Genomic DNA, 16,503 nt, shown 5'->3' with positions numbered 1-16,503 from the left:
GCGATGGGCGCCGGGCTGGAGGCAGGTGGCGCAGCGGCGGCGGGGCTCGGGAGGCGGGGGCGGAGCGCGCAGGGCGGGGGCCGCGGGGCTCCGTGAGACGCGCGGGCGAGCGCGCGGCACCAGAGCCGAAGGCACGGCGGCTGGACCCGGCGGCCGCCGAGGCCGAAACCGCCCGGGCGGCGTGCGCGCTTTGTTCCCGCGCTGGGGGCCGAGCGCACTCGGCATGGCCCAGGCGGTCGTCCCGCGCGTCCGGACCCCGCCGCGCGCCTGAGCCCCGCGCGGTGCGAGAAGACAGCTTGCGGATCGCCCCCAAGTTATGGAGGTGGCGACCCAGTGAGAAGGAAAAGCCACTTCGGGAGCCGGGTTGCGAGAGCGACGGTCCGCTGGAGCTCCAGACCGTAAGTGCAGCCTCTGCCCCGCTCAACGCCGCCGCTGTCACCCTACTTTGCCCGTGGCTGCCCTCCCGGGGGTCCGCACTGCGCCCCCCTCCCGCTCCAGCCTCGCCACTTTACAAAGTTCGTGCCCACGGCAGGGTGGAGCCAACTCTGCCCACTCATTTGACTGAGTGCACCCACCCTAGGTGAGCAGACAACTTGACCTGTCCAGAGTGCTTGTGGTTAACCTTTAGGTGGGAGCTGAGTCGTGGAGGAGTACGGGCTCCCCACACCACCCACAGGCGCCCCCTGGGGTGCCGGGTTTCCTGACAAAGGCTGGTAGCCTGTATGACAGTGCTCGGGACTGACTGGAAGCCAAGGGCTTCAACCCACCCCGTGAGATAGGGCTGGCAGGAAAGGGTCTGCTGCTTTCTCTAGCCCTGCCCCCTCTTATTTTGGTCCCTGGATCAACCATTAAGGCCTTGAGGCTGAGCATCCTTCCCGGTGGTGGGGAGGGGATCATGACCGTCCTCCCTGGGGTCCTGACAGCCAGGTGCAGGCACAGCCTCCGGCTCTGATCCTTCTCACAGCCTTTGGGAACGGTCCATCTGTGTGTAGGGCAGGCCCAGAGCCAGGCTGTGGGAACAGCGGGGAGGAGGTGTGAGCACCGTGGAGGGACAGATGGCTGGAGATTCAGCCGGAGTCGGGCTGACTAAGGTGGAGCAGAAGGCAGCCAGGCTGGCAGCTCCTGGCTTGGAGCCGCTGATTCTGAATGCATGGCCCTGAACTTGGTGTGTTTGGGCTTCTTGACCACAGTGCTTGGATGGACTACAGTGAGGGGGGGCCCTACCCCATGAATAGAACTATCTGATCATGTGAGCTAAAGCTGAGTTTCTGAGCCCAGTTCCTCTGAATAACAGAAAATCTCATGCTCCTGTTTGTGGGGTTGATCCCAGTAACTGTCACACCCGTCCCTCCTACCCTGAGGCCAGGATGTGGCTTCATTATGTCTGGTTGGGTGTGTGCTTCCTCCCAGCGCTCAGAAACAGGAGGTTCCCAGGCAGCCACTCAGAGGATGGGGCTAGCTGAAGACAAAGGGAGTGGTCACTGTGCCCTGGCACTGCCCTTGGAAGTTGCTGGAAGCTTTCAGAAACTTCTCAAGGCTGGGATTCTCTCATCTCCCGGAAACCCAAGGGACTGGCCTGAGAGAGTTCAGCCATACCTGGCCAGAACGCACTTGGCTCCTGGCCCAGGAAGAGGTAGGAAAGCCCTGTGCGTGACTCTGGCCCTGTGCATGGAGGGATGCTGATAGGTGTACACTGGGGTCATGCTGTCACCCCATCCCATCCTCCGAAGGGTGGAAGCCAGAAAAATGTGGTTGTCCCCCAGTTGGCACTGGGAGCCCCTGCTGTTCAGAGCACCAAGCTGATAAAATGACACTATTTGGGACCGTGCTTTGCAGGGCCACAGCCTCTCTTGTGCATTGAGAGGGGAAAGCAAAGACGGGAAACTGCTAGAAAGAAGGAACAGATGTGATGGCCGTGCCGCCCGGGAGCTAGACAGACACAGGCAGGGAGACTATCGCGTTAGGACTGATTTTCTGGCGGAAGCTACCCTCACGGGAGGGGCTGTGATCTTGATGATTGAGGAGACAGAGAAGGCCATGTGTACCTGGCACACCACCATGTTGTTGCTGTGTGCCAAGCCCAAGCTGGCATATGGAAGACACCCCTGGACAGCTAGCTCCCTGCAGGATTCTCTGGGGCTGCTGTGGGCCACCCACCAGCCCCTGAGGTGCCGGTCAAGCTCTCCCTCTGTCACTGGGTTACCCATGTAGTTGAATTACCACCTCCAGGAAATCTCTCTGATTGGGCTCACATATTTTCATTTCTGTACAGCTAGGAGAGACTCATGTCCCTTCCTACCCAAGGATGTGGAGATGCTGGCAGGCTGGGTGGGTCTCTGGGCCACAAGATCTGAGCAGTAGAGTTGCCTACCACGGAGGGCCAGGCTTAGCTGCAGCCTCTTCTGAGGCGGGTAGGAGGGTGTGTCAAGAGAGGCGTTTCCCACCATCTTTTTTGGAATGGTCTTCCCTCCCCCTGCTGCACCATAAGCAGGGTGAGTTTGGGGGGTAGGGGGGGCCCTGATTCATCCTCACCCTCCCACATGCCAGGCCAGTGGGATGATGGGAAATTAAATGGGTCTGGATCTCCTCCACCACCAGGAGGGCAGAGCACCCACCTCGCTCATTCTGCACGGATGTGCATGTGTGTGTACCATGCATAATCCTACACAGGACAGGCAGCATTGCATTTTGCTGGGCTGCCAGCGGCGCCTGCGGTGAGGGGACTGGCTCCAGGGAGCTTCCTTGCCTGGTCATTGTCCCCACCCCCACCCCCCACCCCGAACTGGCCTGACTCTAGGTCAGCCTGTCTCACAGCAGGGGTCCACAGAGGCTTCTTTAGCAGTGACTGTGATCCTCAGAACTTAGCTACATCTCTGCCCAACCAGAGAGATTTGGTGGGGGTGAGTCAGAGTACTTGCCCTGTCCCTCCCAGCTTTGTAGTAGTCTCCCTTGCCTGTGTCCTGGGATCTTTACACCAGATCTGCTCCTCAGCATTCTTACAACTCTGAGTATATCCCAAGAGCTGCAAGTAACCAGGTGCTATGAGTGGGGAGCCCTCTGCTGGGCTGCCTCAGACAAGTGGGGTGTAGCTGTCTTATAGTCTCCCCCCACCCCCCCACCCCGTTCAGCCCCATCATTAACATTATTGGGCATCATGAAGCTGGGCCACCCCATCGCTGGTTCAGGACTTACAGGACTGTGGGGGGTTGGATGTCGGTCAAAACCCTCTGGAAATGTTTGGCTATTACAGTGGACACAGACTCACTGCAGGATAAGTCCACATCCACTGGGTAGTGTCCTACACCCCGGGTCCCCTGATGGGGGGTCAACAGTGGGACTTTTCTGCCTGTATATAGCTGGCCCTGGAGAGTGTTTGCCATTGTGGGCTAAAAGCCTGCTCCGTGCCATGCAGAGGTGGGTGACAGAAATAACCCAGGGAAAAGTCCACCTCACCTTTTGGACCTCAGGCTTGCCAGAGCCAGCACTGGCCTGCCTCATCTCACTGGACCCTCACAGCAACCTCAGAGTGGTGGCCAATGTCGCTGCCCTGCCTTACAGACTCAGAGAGGCTCTTTGGACACCAGAAGCAGATGGACACTTGGGATTCCCTGAGTTCTGACCCAGTGAGTGAGTTGACAAGATTAGGGATATGGGGCTCAGACGTTACCCCAATAAAGTGGTGACTTGCTATATTTCCCTTGTGGTTCCCAGTCTCCTCAGCTGAGTGGACACCCTCCTTTTCTGATGGGCATGTCACCCCATCTTCCTGGACACAGTGAACAGACCCGGTTCTGTTTCTGAGGTCCCCAGACTGGAGCGGAGTGTGAGAACAGGGTTGCTAGGGTTTCACTTGTGTGAAAACCTGAGCCCCGGACAGACAGACAGGCTGGGCAGAGCCTGGCATCCGGATGTGCGCCTGAGATGGCGAGAGCTATAAGCTCTCGGCTCCTAGTTCCACCTCCACGCTCAGCCTAGCCAGGTGGAGACTAGCTCGGGCAGAGGCCACCCCTTCCCTTGAGTGACAGCACACTTCCTGGGGGCAATAAAACAGAACTTCAAGCTCCTGCTTTCTGTAATTTGTGGGACCTCAGGGCAAGCCAGATGTCACCGGAAAGAAAAACAAAGATGAATGTGGCCATAATAAGGAAGACATTGTCAGGCCAAGACTCCCTATAGCGCAGCCTGAGCTTGCTGTCCCTCCCTGCCTCCCTTTCAGTTCCTTGTGAACAGTTTGCTGTGCCCCCAGAGTCCCCCAGTCAGACCCTGAGGCCCTCCCCACGGGGTGGCAGAATAGTCTGTTTACTCAACAGAGAGGCATCAGAGAGGATGAGAGGGACAGGGACACTCCCTGACACTCCCAGGGACAGGTCAGGAGAGCTTTTCATATACCTCTGTAGCCAAGGTTGACAAGGTGGGAACCAGAAGGAAGTTCACCGCCCCCACCGGCCCCCACAGGCCAGAATGTTGAGGAGCCGGCCTGATTTGGCTGGGATGGACCCCATATTACAGCAGGAGAAGGCAAGTGGCAAGAGATCCGGGGGGGGGCCTCTACCCATCTGTGGAATCTCTCTCCTGACCTCAGAAAGGAAAGGGACAACATTTTGGCTTTCAGGGACTCCTCTGCAGCTGTGTGGCATGCTGCAAATTGCTTGTTCTCTCTGTGCCTCTGGTTTCAAACGTGACTGTCTTATCCCCTCTTAAGAACACCTAGTGCCAGCTCTGGGTCTGAAATAGATAGGAGCATTAGGTGGCCATTCTCTAGCCCCGCCTCCTCTCTTTCTGACCCTGTGCTGTTCTGGAGAGCAAGATGGCCTGGGTTTCCTACACAGCCCCTCTCCTCTCATGGGGACAGCCAGTGACCGTGGAGCCATGCCTTGGGGCTGTGTGTACCGTGCCGTGCCGTACCCTTTGAACACCCATTTTGTGGGGGAGGAAGCCCTGGACCTACTCAAGCAGAAAAGCTACCAGGTGGGCACATGGTGCTCTCGCTGACCGCTGTGGCTCTAGGGATGTGTGTGCGCTGCAGGGTACTGTGTCCAGGAATCCATGGTGGCCTTGCAGAGGCGACTCCTTTAGCTACCAGGAAGGACTCTGGCCTGCATCCCAAGGCTTTCCTCACTCTCAAGAGCCTGGAGAGGCCCTACAGCATTCAGACAGAGGCCACTGGGCAGTGCTGAGGGATGTGTGCCAGGTGGGACTGCCAACAGGTCCTGAGCGCCTAAGACCTGGTCAGTGTGTGGCCGACATCCAGCAGACAGGACAGCTCCAGCTCTCACCCTACCCCCCGCCGTCTCTCCAAAGACCATCTGAAAGACACTGCGTGCTTGGCTTTATAGAAGGTGCCTGGCTGCTGTGTAGATCGTGGACAACAGCTAGACTTTGAGGCAGGGCTATGGGGACCTTGGCGTGCCTGTGTGCATGCACGCAGGGCATGCATAAGTGCATGTGTGTGCAGTGCAGACACACAGTGTGTCATCTTGGTAGCCACTTGGTGTATTTCCAAGGTTCTTCCAGTTATGAGTAGTGTCTGTCCCTCCCTGATTCCTTCCCTCTCCCCCCAACCCCCCACCCCACCAGATAGGTTCTCACTATGGGCTTTAGCTGGCCCGAAACTCCCTAAGTAGCCCAGCCTGGCCTCAAACTCTTGGAGATCCACCTGCCTCTGCCTCTGCTTCCTAAATGCTGTGATTAAGTGTGCACCACCATGCCCAGCTTCTAAAACTGAATAAGATTCCACTGTGTGGGCAATGGTGGACATAATATGTCTGAGTTCTCTTGTCTCCCGTGGAAATGTGTGTTGTTTCCATCTCCGGCTATTGTGACTCATGTTACTGTGGACGCCAGGCAGGTTCTGAGGAGGGGGATCTGTGTTTGTTGACTTCCAAAGGATAAACCAAAGAGAAAAGCCACCTGCCTGGTGGCCACAGCTGGCTTTGTGGCCACCTATTCCTCCCTGCCAGGGGTGCCACCCAAGGTCTCCTGCTGGCGTAGGGACACGGACCAGTCCCTGTAGGGGGTTGTTTGAACAGCAGCACTTCTGCCTGCAAGCTGTCAGCGTGTTTGATTCCACAAACAGCCACTGGGCTCCCCAGCACCTGCTCTGTGACCAGATGGTCTAAACCAGCTTTGTCCCCAGCCTCTCTGCTTCTGCCCTTGCTCCCAAGTCCATCCTGTGTGAGCAGCCAGGGAGTCCCCGCCAGTGCCAATGTTTGTAGCCCTCCAGGAAGGAGGCCAAGGCACAGAACCCTCATATCCCACAGGCCACTCGCTGCGTGCTGTCTCTTCCCTGTTGCCCAGATGTGCCAGGCCCTCTGCCTGTAGAACCTTTGCCTGGTCTCCCCTGCCTGTAATAGTCTCCCCAGGGTGTGCATGGCTCCCACCTTCTTGTCTTCCCCAAATGTTGTCTCTTTGGTGACACCTGCCCACTTGCACCTCCCCCGCTCTGTTTTCTTAGTGGTAGGATTCGCCCAGGTCTATGCTGTCTTTTGCTTCCAAGTCCGAGTCAGGACCAACCAGCTGCCCTCCTGGTGTTTCCATGGGGCAGGTTTTCCACTTGGAGGTGGAAGGTGTTCTGCAGTACGTCTTTGTCTCCCTGCAGTGTCCCTGCTGGCTAGGAGCTCCCCTACTGGGCTGAGTCCTGTGCGCTTGTTCCCTCTTAGTCTGTACCCTACCCCGGTCCCTGCAGGGCAGCACAGACTCGGGGTCTTAGGCCCACCAACCCAGGAGGCAGCTTGGTGTCACCCTGGATGTTCCTGGAACTGTTGACCTTCCAGATAGACATTCCCTGAGGGATCATACCGGGGTGGGGAGTGATGGCCGCTTATAGGTACACAGGAAGGAGAGGTGCAGACAGAGCAAGCAGCCGCTCTCTGAGAAGTCACCTGTTTGCATAGATAAGACACATGATCCCACAAAGAGGCAATTTTGCTGTGCTCACAGGTTCTGGGGCAGGATGGGGACAGAGCCCATAGGGCTCTGGGTGTCTCATGCCTTGGCCACTAGGACGTCCTCACCAGTGCATTAGGGAAGCTCAGTTCTGGGGAGGTGAGTGCTGCGGCCACAGTGTTTCCTGAGCTGACCTTGGAATCCTGCGGTGCCTTCCATGTGGCCTTGGGTGGAGGCCTCAGCCCCTGTGCCATCTGAGAGCTGTGCTGCCTGTCGGAAAGGGAGGCAAACGTCCACCTGACCTCTGGGCACACCCAGGAGGATCGGGACAGTCTGGAGCTTGGGCATCCCAACAGTGTCTTCACCTTGTGTGGGTGATGCCAGGCCTGAGGAAGAAGTGGTATGATTGAGGAGGTAGATGGCCTGTACTGTGCTTGCTTCTCAGTCTCCCCCAGAAGCCAGTCAGTTGTGTAGTCACTGTACACCCCACCATGGGACAGCTAAGATCCGCCTCTGGCTGGTGTGCCCCCTGGGGCCAAGGTTGCTGTGTCCCTGGCTACCTGGCTGTGACCCTCACAGAGCAGGGAAGCTGTCCCCCCTCCCATAGCCCAGCCCTTCCTCCAACTCCTGGACAGAGGACAGAATCGAGTATCAGATCCCTTGGGAGACACAGGGAGCCAATTTTCTTTTACTCCTCCCCAAATCTGAAAGCAGCGGCCCTCTCAACGAACAGAACAATGCAGGAGGTCAGTGCTCGCTGTGCGACTGTGCTCCCTGTGTGACCGTCCATGCAGCGGAGGTGGGGTGGGCTGCATGTGAAGACCCTAGCCTGGCTGTAGAGTAGCTCCAAGAGTTTCAGAGAGCCCTTGGCTCCCCTCATCTGAGACGTTGGCCAGTAGCTGCACCCACGGGCTCACGCTCACAGAGAGGCGAGGACGCTACAGAGGGATGGAAAGCTATCGCAGTCTGCACTCCACACTGAAGTCCCGAGATCTGTCCTCAGTCGAAACAAAACGCAGTAGGTGGGTATCGTTCCTTTGACAAGGACTGACACCTGCTGCAGGGCTAGTGAGGTCCCTGTGTCTGAGAGGGACAGTGAGTGGAGGAATAAGTGCTGGAGTCTCAGCCTGGGCCATGGGAGGTCCCTGGCTGGCTCTGGTCTCCTGGTAAAGAAACTGTGCTGAAACCTGCAGGGGGACAGAGCCGATGGCCGCACCACGAAGCTTTCTGTGGGTTTGTGCAAAGACCCTCCCCCCCAAGGCAGGAACATGCCTGACATGCTGGAGGAGCAGCAAGGAGATTTAGGGTGCAGAAGCACTCAGTGTGAAGGAGGAGAGAGGAGTTGAGAAGTGCTTGGGGAACCACCCTGTGGTGCTGGGGGGACCTGGCTTCAACAGGCACAAATCACAAGGCGTGAAAAAGCAATGAGTGTTTCTTGCCAAGGCCTGATATGGTGGTCTCACCCATCCCCAACCTGGAAGGTGCTATTGGTATATTTTACAGACGGGAAAACTGAGGTTTATGACTCCCTACCCTCAAACCTCAGGCCAGCAGCCAGTTTGTCTCTAGTGAAGACTCCTACCACCTGGTCCCCTCCACAGCCACATGCTTGGTGTGGTAAGTGCTCACCACACTCTTGAGATAAAGGTCTGGGGACAACCTCAGGTTGTCATCACATATGATAGACACGCTCCCCAAACCTTGGCCTGCTGACTGCCACCAATCAGAGGGACTCAAATGTGTGCCCAGATCCTGAAAATTGCTCTGTGGAACAGGGGTCAGACACCAGTATTAGGGAGGTCTAGCTAGGAGGCTGGGACCCTCAGTTCCTGAAGGTGTTGGCCGATTGAAGTTTGCCATGCTGGGGTTTAGGGGAGGACTTAAGGCCTTGGACTGTAGCTTAGTGGTGAGTGCTCTCTTGGTTTATGTGAGGCCCTGGCTTCAATCCTCACATGTCAAAGGATCATGTCACAGCTTTTAAGGCACAGGGCCAGTCTATCCCCATGCAGCAGTGGCACCCCGAGCCCCTCAGAGATGCCAGGTGCATTGCCTGTCACTGTTTATTACCTGTCACTGTTTCTTCTCGGTTCCTTCTCTTGCTAACATAAAACACCCCGACCAAAAGCAGGGTTTATTCAACGTCACAATTCCAAGTCATAGGTCACCACGGAGAGTAGAGGCTCGAGGCAGGGACTCAGGAGAGGCTTGCTTGCTATTCCAAAGTGTAACCTCCAAGGACTCCAGCCAAAGAAGAGCAGCAGAGCCCACAGGGAGTGCTGCTTGCTGGCTGGCTTACCTCCAACTAGCTTTCTTACACAGTTCGGTGCCACCTGCCTTGGCAACGGTGCCTCCCACAGTGGGGTGGACCCTCCTACCTCAAGTAACAGTGATGACAGTGTCCACAGACATGCTCCCAAAGCCTGGCTGATCGGAGTAAGTCATCTGTTGAGGAATTCCTCTCAGATGACTCTAGGCTGTGTTGAGTTGTCAACGAACGCTAACTACATCACCTGCATATCCTAGGAGCAAGCTCCCTGACCTCTCAGTGTGGGGTCACTCCCTTCTCTGCTGGGAAAAGTGAGTCTCCAGCACAGAGATCCAGTAGGCAAGAGAAAGGTAGGCAAGGTGAGAGCTTGCTGAATCACTCTCTCTCTCCCTCTGTCTCTCCCACCCCCCCTCTACCTCCCTCCTCATCTAAAGACACCCTCACAAGGATGGGCTGCAGAGGACAGACCACCCATACTGGCCACCTGCTCCTCTGTTCAGAAAAGTGCCCTGCCTGGTAGGGTCCCATGCATATTGCAGTTCCTGCCTGTTGCACACACCTGCAGATCCCTAGAAAGCAAGTCTCAATGGGGTTGCCTCAGGCAGCTCCATACCCTCTGTGTGACTCTGTTGTCTACTACGCTGTTAAATGGAGAGCTAACCCAGAGTTGCTGCTTGCCTGGCAAGCACCCCTTCCCAGGAACATTCCCCAAAGGCCCTGCCCCCAGATCGTAAAGTCCCCTGAGACTATTTGGTGGATTGAGTCAAAACACCCATAAGGTTCTCTCTGGAGAGGTAGGCAGCTTAGCCAGCCCCACAGCTCCCCCCAGAGGAGCTGCACCAGGCCCATCTGCCTGCCTGGAACCTTCCCAGGGCCAGGAGGGGAGATGGACTGCGATAGGGCAGGATACGGTTTCTACCCACTGTGGACCATCCTCTTGTCCTAAGGCTGGGCTGGGAGAGCTTGAGATGGGCTGTGTGGCTCCAGGGTCTCTCTGTGTGTCCCTTATGACATGGCATAGAGCTGAAATGATGTGGACACCCTCCCCCTTAGACTTGGCCAGTGGGGTACACACCCACACACAAGGCTAGCAAGTGTGCCTCTCTCCACATGGTCCCAGGGTCTTTGCTTTATCTGCGTGGATCACTGTGTGCTCTTCAGAGTGCTCCCCAGATCCAGGGCTGGGCACCGAGACTGAGCCCGAGTGCTTTTACTGAATGGTGGCTTACGCTTTTAATGTCAGCACCCACGAGGCTGAAGCAGGAGGAATGCTGGGAATTCAAGGCCAGCCTGGCCCATATACTGACTTCCAGATCAGCCTGAGCCGCTGAAGGAGATCCTCTCTCAGAAAACAAAATTTGACATCCCTATAGGGGCCACACACCGGAAATCCCAGCACCTAAGAGACTGAGGGCCTGGAAGTTGAGGCACCCTGAGCTACAAAGTAAGTTCCAGACTAGGCTGAGCTAGAATGAGACCTTGTCTCAAATGAACTGGAAAAATAAAACAGCCAAGCTGACCCGTATAGACTCCCCCTCACAGGTATATCTTAGTGCCCAGAACAGGCCTGGATAACAGGCTACGTAAAGATTCTGTTCTCTGCTTTCTCTGGAAAGCTTCCTCAAAGAGAGTAGTGGTGGACCTCAGGGAGCCCAGTGTCTGTGCTCAGTCAGACACAGGACCTTATGTCGGGGCTCTTTCTCGCCCGATAGCCAGTACACTGACCGCAAGTTGCGCTGAGCTCAGGAGTGATGCGCTGAGCCGAGACGCTGTCTCCACCTCCTGTGATGCATGGAGCGAGAACGAGCCTCTCTCCCTCCACAGTGTGCCTGCAGTCTCTGCTTCTGTGTAGGACATGTGCCTTATGGCTCAGACCCTCACACCAACCAGTTGGTGTTTGCAGAAAGTCTGGGTTCCAGACGCTCCAGACGGCACTCCAGCTGCAGCTGCTGTGTGATCCTGCGGCAGGAGGCTGGCCTGGACCCCTGCAACTGGGAACTCAGCAGGCACTGCCTAGGAGAAGCTGGCCTAGAGCAAGGACAGAAAAGGCCTGTACGCCCATGCCGCTGGCAGAGGGGAGGGCCTCCTGTTTCCCAGTAAGAATACCAAGGAGACCCCTGCCCTTCCCCTGGCTCCACAAAGTCCACACAGTCTTCAAACCCTGAAGCCATATACCCTCCCTCACCTTTCCTGCTCTGTGGTCCACCTCGACCCTCCAGTCTTGCCAAGTAAGGAAGGCATGGGAAATTTGGTGGGCAGTGTTTGGAGCCAGGCAGCCCTGTGAATGAGTGCAAGGGCCTGTGTGGACGCAGCAAATTGGCCCTCTTCCCTGAATGCATGGACAGCACCTAACTCCCTGGGCTTCTGTTTCCCTATCTACGAAATGGAGATTGGAAAACCCTTTCCTGTGTCATCCTTATCATCCGCCGAGCACAGGCTGCTGCGAGGCTTAGATAAGCTGACATCTTGCCTGGGGCACAGGCTGTGCTGCCAGAACGAGGTCTCTGCTCCACTCGGGCCAGTCCTGGGAATTTGACCTTGGATGGGTCTCCAAACTTGGCAGCCCAGCTTGGAGGTCACGATGGCTAGTGGTGATGCTCCCCAGGGGAGGCAGGCAAGGCTTCCTCCTTCCTTGAAAACAAGCAAACGGATGATGTTTGTATGGTGACGGGGTTGGAGTGGAAGAAAGGACCAGATCTGGAGCAGCGAGCACCTGCCTCAGGTGCTGTGGAGAGTATCCAAACTCTGAGGGCCAAGACGCCCAGTACCCATGTGCTCAGCTCACAGTGCTGGTGACCATTCCTCCCAGGGGACCCTCCCCCATCCACTCACCCCCCCGCCGCCGCCCCACCCTATCAATAGCTCAAAGCAGGACTCAGTGTATGAGACCCTATGCTCTGGTCCTCCAGCCTTTGCCGCCCCGTGGGATCTGGGAAGCCATCCGTGGAGAGCACTCTGTCCCTAGCATCCTTACTGCAGAGCCCTGGGGCAACAGAGCAAGAATGGTAGAGGCAGCTCAGGCCAGACCCCCACCCAAGAGACTCTCTGAGAAAAGGCGCCTGCTTGGCAGCCTCGGATCAGGAAATCCCGGCTGGCAGGATGCCACCACCTCCCTGCCACCCTGATCCGTCACCAGCCAGACATATTTCGGATCCTTGCCAGGCAGGGGGAGGGGTGTTGGGGGGAGGGATGCACCCAGCCCCCCCCCCTGCTCCATGCCATCCTTGCTGCTGCCTGTGTGTAATTAACAGAGTAATTAAAAACAGGATGAGTTAATTGGTATTCATTTATGTGGCAGATGTTTTTAATTGAGGCAGGAAACAATTTACCTGTTTACATAAACAATGGCAAAGGCAGGCTTGTAAAACACATTTAAAAAAATTTTTTCCTCCCCCTGCCTAAAAAGAAGAATTGAAACCACTGGGTCTCCCCTGTGTAGTCCTGGCCTCACAGTAAGAGTGGGAGCCCCCCCTGCACTGGAGAGGGCGGGTGTCTCCGGCCTGCCAGGAGGAAACATCTGTTTGCCGCTTGCTTCCAGCGAAGGCTGTTTCCTTAAATTCTGAGAAAGGATGTGTTGTTCCTAGGTTGTGGGAGCGAGCTTGTTTGGGGTGACAGCTGTCCAGGCCACTGTGGTCATCGGGAGGCCTGGCAAAGCAAGGTCCAGGCAGGCCTGGCCACCCCTCTGGGTTGGGAGACGGGACTTCCCTTCCTCACCAGCAGTTTAGTGGCCCTGTTGTACGTGGCTCTGTGTAAAGGGCTACCGTGCTTCTTGCGTGGTGACCGAAACTTAGAGAGAAATAAAAATTTTAAATTCAGTCAATATCCGGTACCAACAAGGGCTCCTGGGCACTGCGATGCACATCACTTTCCTCCATGACAAGGACGTAGAAGAGCCCAGGAGCCCAGTGACACTTGCTGGGGAGGGCACAGAAGGCTTGGCACAGGAGAAACCTACACTCCAGAAGTTGCCTGATTACAGTGACACAAACTCCGTACTTACTGTTGCCTGGCTGGCTTTCCGCTTTATACCATGCACGTTAATTACTCTAATTCTATAGAGTGCTCCCATAGTAATTCCTGAAAAAGGAGTAGGATGACCCCATTACAGGGCAGAGCTGGGATCAGAGCTCCAGGTCTGCACTGGAAAACATCTTGGCTTGGTTAGGTGGAGAAATGCCTGTCATAGAGCCTTGGAGCCATATTGTCTGTCTGTCTGTCTGTCTGTCTGTCTGTCTGTCTCTCTGTGTGTGTGTGTGTATGTGTGTGTGTGTCTCAGTTTAAGTAAAATCACAAACACCCTAGGAGGGTGCAGGAACTGTCAGCTGAGTGGCTCTTGGTGGAAGGGACAGGCAGGCATTCTGTCCTTGCATTGAAATACCAGCCCTGGAGACACCTACCCAATTCACTCTCTCACATCTCAGCATCTCCTTCCTCACCTGCAGATAAATGACAGTTTCAGAAGCATTGTCTGGGGTGACACACTGACCCAGTGCTGAGCAGACAGCATGTTTTTAAAATGGTCTTTACACAAATGTCAAGGGCAGAGGGGCCCAGAGGCTCCCAAGGTGTCTTTGTGGAGAATCTAGAGTTTTGCAGGCCTTTGGGCACCTTTTTTTTTTTTTTTAAGGCAGGATAGAGGATAGAAAGTTCTGGAATCCATCAGGTATGAAGGCTTTGATCACAGAAAGTGCCCCCAGAGCTCTAGCTTGGGGTGGCAGAGGGTGTGGTTCCCTTGACTCTGGGCTTCATAGACTAAGGCTTACCTGGAGAGCGGGCCACAGCATTTATTTATTATTTGTTTGGGGGCAAGGGTCATGAGTGTGGAGGTCAGAGGACAACTTGTGGGCGTCAAGTCTCCTTCTCCTCCTCCTAGTTCTGGGGTTGGGACTCAGACCTTTAGGCATGAGGGCAAGTGTTTTTTATCTACTGGGCCATCCTGCCCGTCCCACAGCCATAGATTTCTTAGGTCATCCAGAGGACAACACACTGGACAAACAGCCTGTGGGGTTTGGGGCCGGTAGCTGAGTGGCCTCAGAAGAATGCCAGACTTTCAGAGTATATGGCTAGGGCCTGCTCAAGACTGTAAGGCCTGACCTCGGCAGGAGTGTCCTGACAAGACCCCAGCAAAGGCCTAGACCCACATGGCCTCCTTGGGGGTCTTCTGACAGCCTGTGGCCTCAGACCCAGGTCCTAGGCCTGGACCTTGCTGGGCCTTCTCAGGCAACCCTCTGCCCTAGGTATGGAAAAATAGAATGCTCTGGATGGGAGCTGGGTTTGCCCTCACCTGGACAAGAGAGGAGAGAAAGTCACAGACCTGTCCCTCACACGCTCTGAGGAGCTGCTGGGCTTCCCACCGTGGGCAGCACACGGGGCTGACTTCTACACCTGCCACAGCAGCTCCCGGGACACCTGGTGCACCAGAGGAAGTGAGGCAGAGAGGCCTAGACGTGAGATGGTCCATCCACCCTCCAAGGGCAGTTGGTGCTTATCTTGTGACCAGATAGGTCACGCCACTACCTTCTTTCTCCGTTGACGGTGGAAGCTTCTGGTCTGCCTCTGTGGATTCTAAACCCCTGTCTCCCATGAGTGTCATCTGTCCATCACAATATCACTGGAGTGAGCAAGAGAACCCTCCAGCACTTTAGGAAGAATGCTCTCTCCAGTATAACCACTCGTCCCTGGTTAGTGTTCAGCTTTGCAGCAGCCTCTGTGGATTTCAGGAGGTGTGCTGCAGTTCACACTTTTTGTTTTTGTTTTGTTTTGGAAGGGTTGTTTTTGTTGTTGGTTGGTTGGTTGGTTGGTTTTTGGTTTTTTGAGATAGCGTTTCTCTGTTTTAGCTGTCCTGGAATTCACTCTGTAGACCAGGCTGGCCAAGAACTCACAGAGATCCCCCTCCCTCTGCCTCCCAAGTGCTGGGATTAACAGCGTGGTCCACCACTGCCCGGCCACGTTCACAGGTTTTTAAACAATTAAAACACTGGGAATCGTGGAACCCAGGGCTCCTTGCTCTACTAGCACAAGCACAGGAAAGTCTTGCTGCTGGCTGTGTTTCCAGACCCTTTGCTAGTCTCTTCTTGGGGCTTGGGGACTGTCCTGCCCTGGGTTGTCCCAGGGTTGGGTGTCACCACTGAAGTCAGGCTTATTCATGAGAGACACAGCTGGACAGGCTTGCATCTCCGTGGTGGCGAGAGAGTTCCTTGGGTTTGTCAGTCCCTCATTTTGTTTCATTTCCCTTTGTAGAATCAGTACTGAGCTTGTCGCGGTGGCATGCTCCTGTAATCCCAGCACTCGGGAGGCAGAAGCAGGCGGATCTCTGTGAGTTCGAGACCAGCCTGGTCTACAAAGTGAGTCCAGGGCAGCCAAAGCTACACAGAGAAACCCTGTCTCGAAAAACAAAAACAAAAACAAAGGAATCTGCACTGATGTTCTTGGTGTTGTGTTTAGTTGGCTGTGTTGTTGTTATTGTTTATTTCTTTGCCTTGTGGTGGTGTGTTTGAACCCAGGGCCTTGTCCATACTAGAACTCTTCCACAGGGCTACAGGCTCGGCAGCTTATTCGAGATAAGCCTTTACTGTGCAGCCCTGACTGGCCTGAAAGTCGCTATGTAGACTAGGCAGACTGTGAACTCACAGAGATCTGCTTGCCTCTGCCTTCTGAGTGCTGGAACGAGAGGCACACATGGCCATATTTTTAATTTTTTAAATATTTATTTATAATGAAGATATTTTAATATTTATTTTTTATTCCTGTATGTGTGTGTGTGTGTGTGCGCGTGCGCACATGTGTGAGACATGTTAGTACCATATTCCAGCAAGTGCCCACGGAAGCCAAAAGTGAATGACAGGCCCCTTGGAATTGGAGATACAGGTGTGTGTGAACCTGCCCCATATGGGTGCTGGAAACTGCAAGAGTGGCGTGTGCTCTTAACTACTGAGCAGTCTCTCCAGCCCTCCCAGCTCTTTTTTTTTTTTTTTTTTTTAATTTAACTTTCTGTTTTGGGACAAGGTCTCACTAAGTTGACCAGTCTAGCCTTGTGTTTGCAATACTCTGACCCCAATGTCCCAAGCGACTGGTTGCAAGCCTGTACCACCAGGCCCAGCTTCCAGTGCCATACCTATTTAGTGACTTAAATTTTTAAATTTCATTTATAAGATTTATTGTGTTTACTTATGTGGGGGAGGGGTGTGTGACTGTGACTACAGGCATCTACAGAGCACAGAGGTGTATGAGCCTCCTGGGACTGCAATTATAGGCTGTTCTGACACTTTTTTTTTTTTTTTTTTTTTTTGAGACAGGGTTTCTCTGTGTAGCCTTGGTTGTCCTAGACTCACTTTGTAGACCAGGCTGGCCTC

At 55.0% G+C, this 16,503-nt stretch overlaps 1 protein-coding gene across 1 annotated transcript in view; it reads left to right on the top strand.

The window, feature by feature from the left end:
- Positions 1 to 274: 274 nt before the first annotated feature.
- Positions 275 to 16,503, top strand: part of Cbfa2t3 (CBFA2/RUNX1 partner transcriptional co-repressor 3) — a 48,472-nt gene continuing 32,243 nt past the window's right edge. Inside the window, exon 1 of the mRNA XM_051168539.1 lies at positions 275 to 1,633. Within this exon, the coding sequence (XP_051024496.1) occupies positions 1,303 to 1,633 (331 nt within the window). The 5' untranslated portion in view covers positions 275 to 1,302. The remainder of the gene's footprint in view (positions 1,634 to 16,503) is intronic.

The sequence above is a fragment of the Acomys russatus genome, chromosome 26, assembly GCF_903995435.1.
Source record: "Acomys russatus chromosome 26, mAcoRus1.1, whole genome shotgun sequence".
Taxonomy (NCBI): Eukaryota; Metazoa; Chordata; class Mammalia; order Rodentia; family Muridae; genus Acomys; species Acomys russatus.
This window is presented reverse-complemented; position numbering and strand designations above follow the sequence as displayed.